Raw genomic sequence first — 15872 nt, 5'->3', positions numbered from 1 at the left:
TGGGAATTAGGCAGATCCGTATGAGGGGCTAAACCCTCAAACCTCACATTTACTAGACAACCCCTCTAACCACTGAGCTACATCCCTTCCCCTAGGTCTAAAAATTCTTAAGTCTGTTTCAGCTATAATGACATCATTCTAGCTAAGTACTTCCCATATGAATTTCCAAGATTACCTTCTGTAAGAGATATTATCCTGAGGAAACAGAGGCACAGACACCAATCTGTCAAAGTCATGTTTCCATGGAGGACTGGGGTGCCTTAAATCCTAGGGTTAAATCCTAGGGTAAGAGGCTATGGTTTAAATTATGCTTTCTTGAGCCTGAGGGAACTTGTGTCTTCTTGTCTGCCTGCATTTGGCACTTGCAAGCTTTCCTTAGTTCTGAGGAGCTCCATTTGAATCTCCTTGAATTCACTGAATGTTTGTAACAGACTGGGTACTGTCAATGCCCTCTTAAGTGTATCCAGCACTTACTGAAATTCTGGTGTTACTCTCCCAATGGTAGCAAATCCTAGGCAGTTGAGAGATGGTTTTTTCTTGTTCGTTTTGGAGATAGGTCTAACCCTGTAGCCCAGGATGGCCTGAAACAGCCCAGCCTAAACTTGAATTCATGGTGATCCTCCTACTTCAGCCTCCCAAGTGCTAGAATTACAGGTGTATGCTACCTACCCTGGTTGACGATATTTCTAAAAAAGCTCAGACATACAGATTGAAAATCACAGTGATTTTGAGGGTTCCATTCCTAGGCCAGCCTGGTTTACACAGAGATCTTCTTGACAGGTAAATCTCCCATAGTGACACTTTCATTCCCTTCCTACAAAATGAAAAAAAAGGGGGGGGGGCGGAGTGGGTACTGGGATTCTCTTAACACGAGAAGTGTTCCTTACTTGCTCTTTTTAAAAAGGCTCCCTGGTTACATGGTTTCTAGAAAGAACCAAAAGCTGTCACTTTTACCCATAGAAATCTCTGGCCAGTGAATGGTTAGACTTTTAGATGGCATCCATCATCAGGCTCTTGGGTTGGGAGTAGAGTATTAGGAATTTGTGAAGTAAGGTTGGGACACTAATGTCCTAGAAACCTGATGGGCAGGTATTGATTTAGAAAGTAGGACAGAAATTAAAACTTTTCAACTATGCATTACTTTTGCTAGAACAGCCATGTAAAAATTACTTACAAATGTACATCTAGTGTGGCTCTATAAAGAAGTATTATTGTCATTATCTGTGTTAGCTAGTAGAAGTGGAGCGTGCACACACACAAACACACATATACAAACACACACATCACATATTCTCTGATGATTATAAAACTGTTAGAACTTTTGTTAATAATAAGGAATAATTAATCAAAAATGATTACAAATAGAATTTATTAGGCCAGCACATCAATAGAAACGTGTCTAAGGAGTTAGTTGAAACGTTACTGGGCCTTGTAATATGTCCAAAGTCACACATTTCCAGCATTGCTCTGGCAACATGTGGAATGATGAAGAATTTCCATAATGACAGCACAAGGCTGGGCCCCCACCTCCTCTGAAGCCTGTGATTCTGGTACCTGAGAGGGTACAGATTCCCACTTAGTATAGACCTTTGACCTCTTTTTTCAGATCTTTGCATATTTGAAGTTCTCTGTTCACAGATATGGATGTTGTTGTTGAGAACAAGTAGTCATTGAAAGTATGGTTATTGTCACACACGGTGAAAAAAACTATGCTGTAGTAACTTCATTTCTAATCTCATCTGGTACCAGCTGTCCTTTGAGAAGTTACAATACAGTGTTCAGAGAAATTATCCTTCAGACTAGAAGGAAAAGAATCTAATTATCAGTTATACAATGATGTAATTCATACTCAGAAATCTTAACAGTCCCAGAACATGAAAGCTTCATTTAAGGTAGAAGAAAGGAGGGATATTTTCCTATCATTCCTCATAATAATAAAGTGAATTATTTCAAGATTATAATGTTCATAATTCCAATGTATATGTTTAATTTAAAGCTATTGATGATTAGGTTTAAATTTTTGTTTTGTTTTGTTCTATGTTCTTCAAGACAGGGTTTCTTTGTGTAGCCCTGGATGTTCTAAAACCAGCTCTGTAGACCAGGCTGGCCTCAAATTCACAAGATCCACCTGCCTCTGCCTCCTGAATGCTGGGATTAAAGGCATCCACCACCATTGCCCAGCACGTTTAATTTTTAATGGTACAGGCTACCAAGGAATAATAGGAAGAAATATATTATTCATTTTTGCATTGGTTGCCATCAAACCACTAAAAAAGTAAAGACAAAACACAAAATAGGGTAGATGGCTCACTGGGATCTCTGAGGTGTGTGACTACAAAACCAAACAACACAGAAAACTGGTGAGTACTTCAAACCAAATTGGGAGGTTGTGGGGGAGGGGACTTTACAGAGTACCTTTGCTTTGTTTTAACAGAGAAAGCAGCAGTTAGAACACATGTACCCTTGAGCCCATTCCCAACAAGGTTTTGGCCTCCACAATAACTCCTTACACTTGGCAAGTATTTCTTTCCCGGCCCCTTACAACTTTTGCTTCTTCCCCATCATGAAGTGTGTGTGTGTGTGGGGGGGGGGGGGGATCTATTTAGAACAAGAATTGTTTTCAAGTCAGAATCTCAAGTTATCAAAATGTTGCGTTTGTGCTTTCAGAACTATAGTCAAATGCTTGCCTGCAGTGCCTGTTACTGGAGCTTGCTTTTGCTCCAGCTGGTCAGTTTGAAGTCTGTGAAGGTGTCGCAGGACCGAGAGATGGGCACCAAGCACTGCACATCACAACGGCTCAGCCCTTGGGTCATCGCTCCCTTTACTGTCCTTTTTGTGCATTTAGGGCACAGCTGTGGTCTGTCCAAGCTGTTCTCAGAATCTGTGAGGCAACAGAGTTGTGACTTTTCTGGGTCAGTCTAGGTACAGCGCTGAACAACTTCGGGGCACAAGTGGAGTCTGAAGAAAAAAAGTAGGTCTTGGCTCTCTGAAGAGCAAGCTGCGTAGTAGTTAACGTAGTTAACTGGCTCAAGTCTGGGTCTCAAATGAAGATCTAGAAATGCTGAGTCATGCATCTTGAAACCAGCCCACTCAAAAGCTGAGTCTGCTTTGGGTTCCTCTTGCTCTGGCTTTGTTCAGGGAGTACTGTGTTGAGCCACTTCCACCGCCAAGAAGGAAAGTTACTTCTTTGTATGTTCTGCCACCTTTAAAGATTCAATCCTTGGTGCTAGCAACTGGTGCCCAGGGCATCTTGGCTCCCTCCGGTCCCCATCCTGAGAACCCGTATTAGCCAGACAAACTTTTAAAACAGAGCCCTCCAAGGAAATGAAAGCGAAGAATGAGGTCCAGAGGCTGGACACCTTCCCGACCCCTTGGTGGCTTGTGTGATTGTAGTCCAGCAGGTGGCTTCTCCTCGCCCTCTGGTGGCGTCACCAGCAACTGGGGGGAAGGGGCACACAGACATCAGCACACCAGGAGGGGGCGGTCAGTATCCCTGTGTAAAGCGGGGACCCGCGTCACCATACTGATCACTCGTGAATTTTGACTGAGCAGTAGTACCGGATTCATAGGTGTGGAGCATAGAAAGGGGTCAAGTAGGAGGGTCCAAGGAAAGGAGTGAAAGGACTCCCGGTGGCAGCGGTCGTCAGCGGGAAGGAGGCGGCGGCAGGGAACAGGACGTTGGTCGCCGCAGGATAGGTGGGGAAAGTTTGAAAGGGCAGAGCACCTGGAACCGGCGGGCCAGGACTACTCCCAGTGGCAGTGGTACTGCCACCGCCCCCTGCTACCGCGCCGGGTGTCCCAGGCTGAGGCGCACCACCTCCCGCCTGCACCGCGCCGTCGGCCCCTGGGTTCTGCTTCTTCCACTTGGTCCTGCGGTTCTGGAACCAAATTTTGACCTGCGTCTCCGTGAGACTGAGCGACAGCGCCAGGTTCAGGCGCTCGCAAACCGACAAGTAGCGGGTGGCTCGGAACTTGTTCTCTAGGGCCACCAGCTGCTCGTAGGTGAAGGCAGTGCGCGCGCGCCGTGGCTTGGCGCAGCTGGATTCTGCTCGCCGGCGTCGGGGCCGCGGGGAACCGGGAGAGCCGGGGGACGCCGGGAGGCCATCCGTGCCGCTCTCCTCCGATCCCACCGCCACTGCCCGGGCCTCTGGAGAGTGCGGGTGGACCTCCTGCCAGCGCTCTGGCTGTTGCGCGCGGCCCGCTTCCTCAGCTTCCTCCTCCTCTTCCGCCTCGGAACCCTCCACCGGGGATGCGGGGTCAATGCCTCGGCCCACCGGGTCTAAAAGAGAAGGGGATGAGACCAGAAACCCGTAACAACTCTACCCAGTGGCACCCCAAACCTTCTTGTCTTCCCCCCAGAACACTCTGATTTGCCTTTGATCCAACTCCCAGTTCCTCCCCCTCCACCACTTTGCCCCCTTAGGTTCTGAATCCACACACCCTAGAGGGCAGATTCAGGAATACAGTGTCCTCTTGCCCTTTACAAATCTGCCATTAAGTAGGCACACAAGAAGTACATGTTGGATGGCACATCGTATCGAGAAAGTACAGTGACTTTATCAAGCCGCGAAAAGCAAAGTCTGCTGCGCTTTACGATAGGGAATGTCAAGTGCGTTTACTATTGAATCCCCTAGTCCCTAGAAGCCTATGTTGGTGTGCAACTCCTAGCAATTAAAAAAGAAGTTATTAAACCCCCTTCCCCCCCAAAAAAGAGAAATTCCCCCTTTCCCATCTTCTCTCTCCAGTCGTGTTAATAGAGTTTCAGATTTGTCCGAGGCCTGATCGATAGATGTCATCTATTAAAGGTAAGTTTTAATCGAACAATATTAGGATCAGACAGGGAAAGGGGGTTTGAAGTCAGTACCTGCAAGCTGCGGGCAGGAGATATGCAGGCGCCAGTAATAGAATATCGATCAAGGAGTTAGGGGGAGGGGAGCACGGCCCCACAGAGAGACCATCCAAACAATTAATCCAGGCCCGCCACCGGGACCAAAGCCAGGCCACCAGAGGCTTTCGGGGGCTCCAGACAATCACCTCCAAACTTAGAAAGGAGGAAGAGGGAACTGTGCTGCATACTGCCTTCGCTGGGACCTGAGTCCCTAGCCCTTCTCCCAAATAATCAATCCCATGTCCACGTCCCAATAAGCATGAGTCCTGCTGTCTTAAGTTCTTCCAGCCACGAACTTTCCGGGAACCCTTTCATTTGTGTCCATCAGCTTCAGGGATAAGGGGGACAGGTCTAGAAGAGAGCACCAAAAGCTTTCTATCGTCCCCCAGACCCTGTTGGGTCCAGGAAAGGAGAAGGCATGGGCTCTGAAAGTGTTTCCGAGTAGTTGAAAAAAAAAAAAAAAAAAAAAAACCACCTAATTGGGGAAAGCCCTAGCCTCATACATAAAATAGCCTCATACATTGCCCCATACATAAAATAGGAGTGGTGTTAATGACACTGCATACTTGAAAGGCATTTTCATAACCTCTATCCCAACTTCTCGCCCAGGTTCTAGCACGTGGAGAGCACAATACACTTCCGTTAGATCTGTGAGCCCGAGCTGTACTTTATGTGACCCAGGCAGAGTTGTGACGCTCATCCACTGAGCAGGTGTTCAGGAAAGAAGCGCATACCTGTCCTGGAATCTCAGCCATGCCCCTACCTCTATCGTCCAAGTAGGCAGGGATCCCCTTTTCTAGTGCACACACACACACACACACACACACACACACGGATACCATTTTAGGCTTAAAACCGCCTCACATTCTTACCAGGGGTCTCCTGTGCCCGGATTGGATTCCCCGAGCAGGCATCTTCCCCTGCTTCCACCTCCTCTAAACTTTTCTTGGCTTCCAGGGCAGTGGCGAGACGCACCGGCGGGAGGGCAGCTCGCGTGAATTTCTGCGGATCCAAGATGTCCAGGACCGAGAAGGAGATCTTGTGAGAAGGGTGAGAAGGGGCCGCCTTGGCCCCACCGTCCTGCCATGCCAGCATGCCCGCCTCCCGCGGGCCGGAGGCCAGCCGCGCAGGGCCCCCGGATGGATGCGCTCAGCTTTATCTTCCGCAGTGGTTCGGCCACAGCTCTCCAGCCGCGAACTGGAATTTCCCCGCCAAGTGAAGCTGGAGGGGGGGGGCAAGGAGGCGGGGCGGGAGGAGAGCAGCGGGGGGCTGCTTGAGGATTGGCACTTGCACTGGCCAGACCCCTTCCCCGTGCAGTGAGCTCTTGCAGCCGGACTATCCTGGGCGCGGGGTGGAGGGGTGGGGGCGGGAGGGGGACAGTTGGCCTGGACTAGAGGGACTCTCGCGCGCCAGTGCGCGCTCCCGGTTCTTTGGGGTCACGGTGGCATGCTGCGTGAACATCTTCCCATGCTGCGGAGACTCGTGAAGGACATGAAGGAGGCTTCCATCTCCAGCACCCCATCTGCACACACACGTTCACCTGACTGAAGTTTACTTATTTCTCTTGGGACACTTGCCTTTGACCTGGAGAAGCCACAGAGGCCAAGCCATCAAGATCACTTCGCAATGATGCATGGTCCATCTCCAGCCCCATCCCTGGAGCACAGTAACGGGCTTCGATCACTTTTACTTAGAAATTTTAAAGCCTCTGTGCATTTACAGTTTATAAAGCCCTGGGGCTTTCTCACTCTCTTTGATTTTCTAAGCATCCCCCCACCCATGAGGTGGGCGTGACCTGGGACCACAGTCTGTGTTTCAAAGAGAAGGAAAATGAGGTTGAGGTTCAAAGGTGAGCTGTGGCACTGTGGAAGACAAGAGTCTGGCTCAGGCCAGGACTTTTCAGCTCACCCTGGTGGCTTGGGATATGTAGGTTTTTTTAAAAAATCTTCTTGAAGGAGAGTCTTTTCTTTCCAATCAGAAGACCAGCAGGGCCTGGTCAAAGGGGGCGGGGGTGGTCTATATGAAATACTCTAAAGACTTAGGGCCAGGTGGCTTGGGCAAAGGTGAGTAAGTACCCCTCCTTTGAGTGACCCGGAGTACCGTTTTCTTTGCCCATCAGGGCTTCTTCACAGTCACAGATTCCACCATTAACATCAGAAATTGACTCTCTGGGTTTCTGACCCCTGTCCTTTCCCAGCCGCAAGAAGGAAAAGGTTAAAAGATGCCCAGTGGCTTGAATTTAAGATCATAGAAGAGAGACGATTAAAATGGCCCCATCTGCCCCCAAGTCTCAAGGGAGGACAGCCGGCATCAGCGGTGAGGGAAAGCCTGCACTAGCCACACCCGTGATAACATTCTGTGTGTGTGTGCGCGCGCGCGCGTGTGTGTGTGTGTGTGTGTGCGCGCGCGCGCGCGCGCGTGACAGCTATGAGCTTTAGCCTTAGCCCCTCTACCCGCCGCTCCTTTCTTCTTTGCCCCATGCGGTTCCCAGACAATGTCTTGACAATTAATATTGTCTGAGCAGGTAAGAAGTAGGAAGAGGAGGGGACTCCTACTCACTAAAGTGCTGGGAGCTGCGAATTCTATCTGTTATTAAAGAGGTGTCCTTGGGGGCTAGCTCCTTGTAGCTTTTCTCATTCAAACCTTTCAGCCCCTCCCAGGGGTGGCCACCGTGTTCCCTGCCGACTTTAAAGCCCTGCCGAAATTCAAGCCAGCTCCAGTCCTAAAGTAAAGACTGATTGCGCTTTTAAAGAGAAGGGAAGGAAGTGCCCAGACCAAGCCCACCAGACCCCCCCCCCCCAAGCCTCCTTACCCCCACCAAGGGAATATGCACCTTGTGAAACTCAGGGAAAAGATAACCCAGAGTTTGGGTCAAGGGACAATGCATGCAAATCACAGATCCTTCTGGAATGCACATACTTTGTTCTCTGTTTGGATAGCCATTTCTCACCTAGTTCCCACATTTTTTTAAAGTCCCATGTTTTCTTTCTCTCTCTTCCCCTACTGACCTCCCAATTTCTACCTTTTTCCATATGTATATGTATATATATATATATATATATATATATATATATATATATATACACACACACATGTTTTTTCAGGATAACTGGGAAAGATCAGCCCCTAAAGTCATTCATTCAGGAATCTATAAAAAGTTGTGGTTTTCCATGGTTCCTTGTCTTACCCTTTTCTCTGGAAAACGCATTGAGTCATTTCATAGGAATGGGGAGTAGCCTTCTAGGGGACACCCACATCCCAAAGCAGAAGAACAGACCCCCCCTCTCCCCAGTCATGATCACACAGAACTGGGATCCTTTCATTGCACCTCCATAGTCTTTTGTTGTTGTTGTTGTTGTTTACATTATATAAAGTGTTTCCTCTCCTAGGGTTTATCTTTCCTTTGAAGTCTATGGTGCTTAACACAGAAAAGGGACAAAAAGAAGAAAGTAAGCAACTGGAGAGAAGATCCAGGGACAGGGAGGAGAGGCCACATCTGTAGCCTGCACATCCTTAGGCAGGCCTTCTTGTGGCCGGTTTTACATTCCTCTCTCTTCCTCTTCTCACCATTTCTCTTATGTGTGAGCCTCCAGGACTCCTGCTTAGTGCTTGGCTCTGGGTAATAAATGAGACGGGAGAAACACTGATGTGTCTCAGTCAACACTACCTCACTCCCTCAGCCCACAGGCAAGCACCCGAAGACCAGGGCCCATACCTTCTGCTGATGGAGGAGTGGAAGCAGAAACCTTAAGGGAGTCTTTTTTTCTGGCTCCTTGTTTTGTATGAACCATAAGGCAGCAAAACCTCCCTTTGGGAACAACTGGGGAAAGTGCTTGACTCACTAACATTCTGACACATGTGTTATCCAGGATGTTTCTCTATAATACACATGTTCACATCTGGCAAGCCATCTTCCCTCTGTGCACGAAGTTGATTTGGTTGTTTGGGTTTTTTTTTTTTTTTTCCTTTCTTTCGTTTTCTCCCCTTCCCCCAGCCTGGGCATTAAAATTCCATTTGAGTGCTGTCTTTAAATTGCTTTGATGCTAGGTGGGTTCCAACTCTGACCTGTCCTGATGGCAAGTGATGGCTGTAACAAGCCCAGGATCAATATTCATAGCGGGTGTCCTGCACTGATAACGCTATCCAAGACAATGTTCGCTATCAGTGTGGACAGCTGAGATATTGCGCCATTAGGGATGTTGTGTTAAATAACCTGATCCATTTCTGGGGCTGTTTAATGAATTTCACAGCTTAGATAGTATCTTTAAGGAGATGGCAAAAGGCTATTCCAGAGGCACTGATGCAAATCAATGGTGCCAGGCTTCTCAAGCGATTGTCCAAACAAAGTGGCCTGTAATTCCGGCACAGCCTTGAGAAGCTGCCACCCACCCTGGGAGCAGGTTTAACAATGGAGAGAAAGAATGTGCAGTTTATGCAGAGGGAGGGTGGGTAATACTATGAGCTGCATTAAAGTCCCTAAGATAAAATCATATGTTCCTGAAATAAATACAAGTGGAGTTCTCTGTTGAGCCAGCCCACAGGTTAGGATATACATGCCAAAGAGACAGCTTCATCAGGCACAGCTGAAGGCCAAAGGGAGGCATTGACCATGGAGACAAGCATGGATACGTTCCTCTATTTGGCACTCAGATGCCTTTCCCCAACATGTGCTTTTTTAACTCAAATCACTCTATGAAGAGGGAAGGAAAAAAAAAAAAAGACACTGAATTTTAAAAGGAAGCTATTGGCAACAGCATCATTAATGGTTTGTTGACCTGATCCCAGGCCCTCATGGCCTTCATTTATAGTTAAACACTATTGTTTACCTCCTCACTGGGGCTTTGAACTCTGAACAACAAGAAAAGCAAGTTACCACTTTAAAAAAAAGTAAGCAAATAAAGCTGAAAAACAACAAAAAATAACCACAAAATGCAAAACCATCTTGGAGACTTGATTTGTGAAAGATAGATTCGAAATGTATCCTTCTTGGCTTGGGATCTTCGCTCTCGGCTCAGCTGTTAGAGAGCTCGCCTTGCACATAGGAAGGTCTGGTTCGTTACTTGGTACCAGGTAACTTGATGGTTCACATCTGTAATCCCAGCACTTGGGAAGTAGAAGCAGAAGGAGCAGGAGGCCAGAGTCACCCTTGGCTACTTATGGGGTTCAAAGTAGGCTGGGCTATGTACAACTCTGCCCCAAAATATGAATTTTTTAAAAAGAACAAAAAAATAATTAATCAAAATGAAAGTACAGCCTGCCCGCCTTCCTTTAAACTGAAAAAAAAAATGCTTACATATTTCATTTTAAGCAATAAAAGTGTGTCTTTTGGAAATCCTTAGGTTGAAAAAAAAATAAAAGAAAAACTTGTTTTTGAGACAGTGTTGGGCTTCCTATGTAGTAGCACAGCCTAGTCTGGGGCTCATGGTCCCCCTGCCTCCTTCTTGTTCTGAACACTGGGATTAAAGAAGCAACATCTTTATCTTAAAAACTTAGAGGAAACAACAAAGTTTATTAAGCAATGGAGGGTTACATTACTGAGCTGAACACATATTGATTGGTCCTGATAATAATAATTAGTATTAACTGTATCCACTCTTGGTTTGATGCTTGCCCTGGGTCAGGCTGGCAACCAATTCAAAATGCTGGAAAAGAGGGGTGAGTCGGAACACCCCATGGGGTGGGAACCCAGACAAGGGAGTAAAAGGAGAAAGGAAACTGGTTATAGGCTTTCATCTCTGCGTCCTGGTTTTTGTCCCTGTTGCTTCCCAAGCAGTGACAGCTGCCTCAGGCTCCTGCTACCTTACTTTCTCTTCCATGAGACTGTGCCCTCAAGCTGTGAGTCCAAACAAGCCATTTTTTTTTCGTAAATTTGCTTCTTATTAAGTATTTGGTTACAGCAAGGAGAAGAGAAATTATAACTATTCCTATGATGCTTCCATGGCTATCTTGGTTCATGTGGTGTAGACTAAATATTCTGGCATCAAATCAAGCTTCTTCGAAATCCCTGGCCCAGATATCATATGAGCCATATGTTGGCTCCCTGTCTATGCATGCCCTCCTGAAAGTCTTCCCCTCGGTGGAACAGACAGTAGGGAGGTGGGCATTTGTACTATGTGACAGCCCATTCCTGGTCTGCCTAATAACTAAATTGAGTTTTATCAGCTCTAACAAATGAGCTGAAATACCCAGTGACCTCAGTCTCCCAAGTGCTGGGATTACAAGTGCGCACCCTGTGTCTATGTTGATTTTGTGAAATGCCAGCATTGTTTCACATTCTCCCTCTAAATTTTGTTCTTTTGTTTTTGAGACAGGGTCTTTCTGTGTAGTACTGGTAGCTTTCCTGGAACTCCGTGTAGATCAGGCTGACTTTGAACTCATAGAGATCCACCTGCCTCTGCCTCCCAACTCCTGGGATTAGAGGTACACAACACAACACCCTCCCTTCCCTCTAAATTGGCCAGAGTCAAAGAATCCTGCCTGGTGCAGCCTTTGTCACAGTGTCTTGTCCTTATACTGTCTTAAAATCATTTGTCTTTGAACCGATCAATGTCCTTGTCTTCAGTAGGTTGAAGAATCAAGAGGAATAAATGGTAGCCAGATAAACATAACTCCAGTGCTTCCCAGTTGGATGAAAATGGACTGGAATGCCAGGCCTTAAGAAGTGGTACTAGGGTAGGTTGTGGGGTGAGAAGCCAGAGAGATGACTCAGGAGTTAAGAGCATTTGCTGATCTTGCAGAGGGCCCTAGTTTGATCCTCAGGACCCACATGATGGCTTACAACCACCTGTAACTCCAGTTCCACTGTATACGACCCCACCTTGTGTGGCTTCCTCGGACACTGTGCACATGTGGTACAAATACATACACACAGAAAAAAATGCTCAGACACATAAAATAAAAATAAATAATTCTTTAAGAAAAAAAGGGTGGAGCTAGAGAAATGGCTTAGCATTAAGAACACTTGCTGCTCTTGGAGAGGACACGGGTTCAATTCCCAGGACCTACAGGGCAGCCCACCACAGTCATTAGCTGTGTTCCTGGGATCCCATGCCTCTTCCAACCTCCAAGGGCTTCTGCACACACAGTGTGTATATATCCATGTATGCAAAAACACTCATTTGTGTAAAATAAAATACACATTTTTAAAGAGGAAAATGGTAGCACATGCTAAAAATAAGAGCTTTTTTTTTTTTGGTATAAATGTGAGTTTATTAGCGACCCAACGTTGGTCAAATGCCATGTCTCTATAGAACATTCTTCAAGGCAAGTCATCCATAGGAGGCAACCATGCTGTTTCAAAACAGAACCACAGGTGCAGAAAGCATCCCATTGGTAGTGGGTGACTGTATTTCTGTAGTCTTCCTCTTCCTCTTGTCATCTTCCTCAAGTCTTCCTCTTGTCACGATTGCTCTGCTCTTTGCTGTGGAAGCCCACAACCACAATGCCTGCCTGGAGCAACTTGAGGAAAAGTTTATTTTGGCTCTCCCAGTTTCAGGGGTTTTCAGTCTTTGTGGGAGGGAAGGCCTGACAAAGCCTTCATATTAGAAATGTGTATCAGACACTGTTCTCATCACACTTGCCTAGGGAAGCAGAGGAGGAGGGTTGGGTATAGCCTTCAAAGACCCATCTTAGTGACTAAGTAGACCCAGTCTCCTAAAGTTTCACACACACACACACACACACACACACACACCCTGCCACCACCAGCAGCTAGGAAACAAGTGTTCAAAACATGAGCCTGTCTGAGACCCTGCAGAGTCAAACTGTGGCATCCCTGACTCCACATGGTCATGATGAGGTTGAACACAAATGTTCTTCCTATAGCCATGGTAGGGCATGTGAGTGAGCCTGGATCTTCAAAGTACTGTTTCCTTCTGAATATAGAGAGTGAGAGCCCTGAGAGTAGAACTGTCAGACCCAGCTGAGAAAAGATTCTTCACCAGGCAGATAATCTGACATTCTGTTCCCTGGAGCTCGTAACAAGCTATCGATGAAGCTTTTAATTAAATACTAGGATGTCAATTAATTCCTTTGAAATTTAAGGTTCTAGAACTTGTTTTCTGTCTCTGGCCACCAAAGACTACTCCTGGCTAATAGGAGTATGTTTATACAACTTGGAGAGCTTATGAAAACTCAGGCTGTCATACAAACATTCACTGTTGTAAGCAAGGATTAACGGATTCATATGTGAGCTGAAATTCAGCTATGGTTGCAGATTTGCTATTGGAAAAAAACCTAAGCCCAAAGCCTCTGCTAATAGTGTGTGCATCCCTACACACTCCAGGGTTACTGGACCACTGGAGCTCTGGCCCAAAAGGTGCAAACAATAGTCTTTTGGAGTTAGGAGCCTGGGGAAGGCTTTGTTTCCTTTTGCCCACCCTCTCTGTCTGAAATGCAGAAGCCACCCCAGGAGTGCAGCAGGCAACCTGCAAGCATGAGGGTCAAACCTCTTGCTGGACCTGCAGGTGATGAAGGGGCCTCCTGCCTGCTGCTAGGAGAACTAGTTGTACTAGCCAGAGTTGCCTTTTTTTTTGGTTCCCTGCACAGGAGTAAAACTAACCCTGCCTGGTTATTGCATGCAGCAGGATGTGACTCTGAGTTAGACAATGCCCTTTGCCCATCATATCCAAGCAAACATCTTGGATTTTGGGATTTGGTGGACAATGCCTGGAAACTTGTTGCCATGGACCAATCAGAACTGGGTTGCTATGCCAGACCCAGATCTCTGGATCCATTCCCTACCTTTGTTGTAACAGTGTGCATTCAGTGGCTTTAGATGAAAGATTTATTATTTGGTGCACATCTAGATATTAGAAATCCCCAAACCAAGGTGTCAGCAGAGCTGCTTTTGCTTTCCAAAAAGAGGATTTGAGACATTCATTTTGTCCCTTTAAGCATCCAGGGGCCTCCTATTTCTCTTGGTCCATGCCCCTTTCTTACTTAAGGTTGGGATTGTATTGTGTGTATGAGTATGCATGCACGTGTACACACACACACACACACACACACCATTGCTGTTGGCATGTTTTCTCTGCTTCTAACTCCCCTGACTCATTTTCTTTAACATTTGTGGTTCTGTTGCATTCAGCGGATCAGCCAGGCTAATCTATGATAGGTGCAATCTCATCTGCAAAAGCTCCCTTTCAGCATATACACTAATGTGCAGCTGGTCTTTGCTCCTCTATGGGTTCTTCTTTATCCCACCTTTTATCCCCCTGGTTTTACTCCTTATCACTAGATAGGAGAGAAAGAAGGATAGAGGGGAGAGAGATAGAAATCCTTGAGACTAATTTGTTTCTTCTGTTTCTTCTTTCACCACGACTACTAACAAACTGCAACCAAAACCCCTCAACTATCATTAACCACCAACCCCACCTATCGGGGCCCTAACATTTATATATCCTCTGAAAATTTTCCAGAATTCCAAATGTCACACAATCACAGAAACCATGCCTCAGGGAGTGCAAGAGGCAAATCATAGTCAGCTGCTGCAGACAGCCCAAAGCAGCCCCATATCCCTACACCTGGGACTGAAATGAAAGCACATTCTTACAATATTTGTGGTGTGTGTGTGTGTGTGTGTGTGTGTGTGTGTGTGTGATTTTTTTTTAAGAAACAAAAATTCAATATAAACTTCCATTGCTTCTCTATCCTCTTTCTTTCTGAGCTGATAGCCCTCCAGCAAACATGGTTAATGTTCCCAAGACCCCTTGGACAGTCTGCAAGAAATGTGGGAAGCACCAACCCCACAAGGTGACATGGTACAAGAAGGGCAAGGATTCTTTGTATGCCTAGGGAAAGCAGTGTTCTGACAGGAAACAGAGTGGCTGTGGTGAGCACACTAAGCCTATTTTCCACAAAAAGGTTAAAACTACAAAGAAGATTGTGCTGCTGAGACTGGAGGGCGTTGAGCCCAACTGCAGATCTAAAAGGATGCTGGCTAGTAAGAGATGCAAACATTTTGAACTAGGAGGAGATAAGAAGAGAAAGGGCCAAGTGATCCAGTTCTAAGGCGATTTTGTTATGAAGACAATAAAATCATGAACTTAGAAAAAGCAAAAACAAGAAACCAAAATTCCAGAATTCTTACTAGACTAGTGTGTTTGCAGGTTCTGGGTATCAAGATATAGACATCTCAAGGGTCACAGGCCATTCTGCACTTTTTTTCTGACTACCTAGAGTGACAATGACTTTTTCAGGTTCTATATAGATCTGGTTGATAGGACAAAAATTACTCAGATAGCTGGGCGGTGGTGGCACACACCTGTAATCCCAGCACTCTGGGAGGCAGAGGCAGGTGGATTTCTGAGTTCGAGGCCAGCCTGGTCTACAGAGTGAGTTCCAGGACAGCCAGGGCTATACAGAGAACTCTGTCTCGGAAAAAAAAAATCATGCAGATGTGTTCATCACTGGCAGAGGTACCCTTTATCCTCCTAGGCTTGAGTCTAGAGTCAGATATTCTTTCAAGTTCCACTTCAGACTGCCTGTCTGCATATAAGCCACTGTGGCCACCCGCAGCCCAGTGTCCATCCTCTTGGCTGTATCTCTGTCTCTCATTGTCACTTGGCATACATCAGCCCAACTATGCTACATGTTGTCTTATCCTCAGACCATCTTGATATCTGAAGGCAAAGATCACATCTTAGGTCAATTTGTACCACAAGAGCCCGCTGTAAGGCTTCTGGCAAATTCTTCAGTCTGACCCAGTTCCAACCTGGAAGCCTGAAAAGAAAAGACCCAGATTCCCATGAAGATTAAACTGTCTAGCTAGACAGCAAAAGTGGTAGTCACAGGAAGGCAGTGTTGAAATAATTTGGTTCTTCTGCTTCATTGAGGCAGAGGCTGTTCTAATAGGATACTAACATCTTACCAACAAGGCAGTGGAATAGGACTGCCAAAGGAACAGAGCATTTCTGGATTTCTGGTTTTTCTTTTTCTTTTTTTCTTTTTTTCTTTTTTTTTTTTTTTTTTTTTTTTTTTTTGG

The 15872-nt window shown here is 46.3% G+C and overlaps 1 protein-coding gene and 1 pseudogene across 1 annotated transcript; one reads left to right on the top strand and one right to left on the bottom strand.

Annotated features, from left to right (window-relative positions):
• Positions 1-3563: 3563 nt before the first annotated feature.
• Nkx1-2 (NK1 homeobox 2) lies at positions 3564-5983 on the bottom strand. The gene is made up of 2 exons (XM_052174539.1): positions 5761-5983; positions 3564-4279 (listed from the first exon to the last, which is right to left on the bottom strand). The coding sequence occupies exons 1-2, from the start codon at positions 5981-5983 to the stop codon at positions 3564-3566; spliced, it is 939 nt and encodes a 312-aa protein (XP_052030499.1).
• An 8592-nt stretch (positions 5984-14575) lies between these two features.
• On the top strand, positions 14576-14899 carry LOC127679032 (60S ribosomal protein L36a-like; annotated as a pseudogene).
• Positions 14900-15872: the final 973 nt, after the last annotated feature.

This window comes from Apodemus sylvaticus, chromosome 1 (genome assembly GCF_947179515.1).
Source record: "Apodemus sylvaticus chromosome 1, mApoSyl1.1, whole genome shotgun sequence".
Classification (NCBI taxonomy): domain Eukaryota; kingdom Metazoa; phylum Chordata; class Mammalia; order Rodentia; family Muridae; genus Apodemus; species Apodemus sylvaticus.
The sequence above is the reverse complement of the archived record's forward strand: the minus strand, read 5'-3'. Positions and strand labels throughout refer to the sequence as shown.

Bases quoted from the DNA above. Each gene is read 5' to 3' on its own strand.
- Nkx1-2 (XM_052174539.1), bottom strand. From the start codon at position 5,983: ATGCTGGCATGGCAGGACGGTGGGGCCAAGGCGGCCCCTTCTCACCCT. The intron at 4,280-5,760 runs GTAAGAATGTGA...CTTCTCTTTTAG, and splicing joins CCGGGCACAGGAGACCCCTG to ACCCGGTGGGCCGAGGCATT.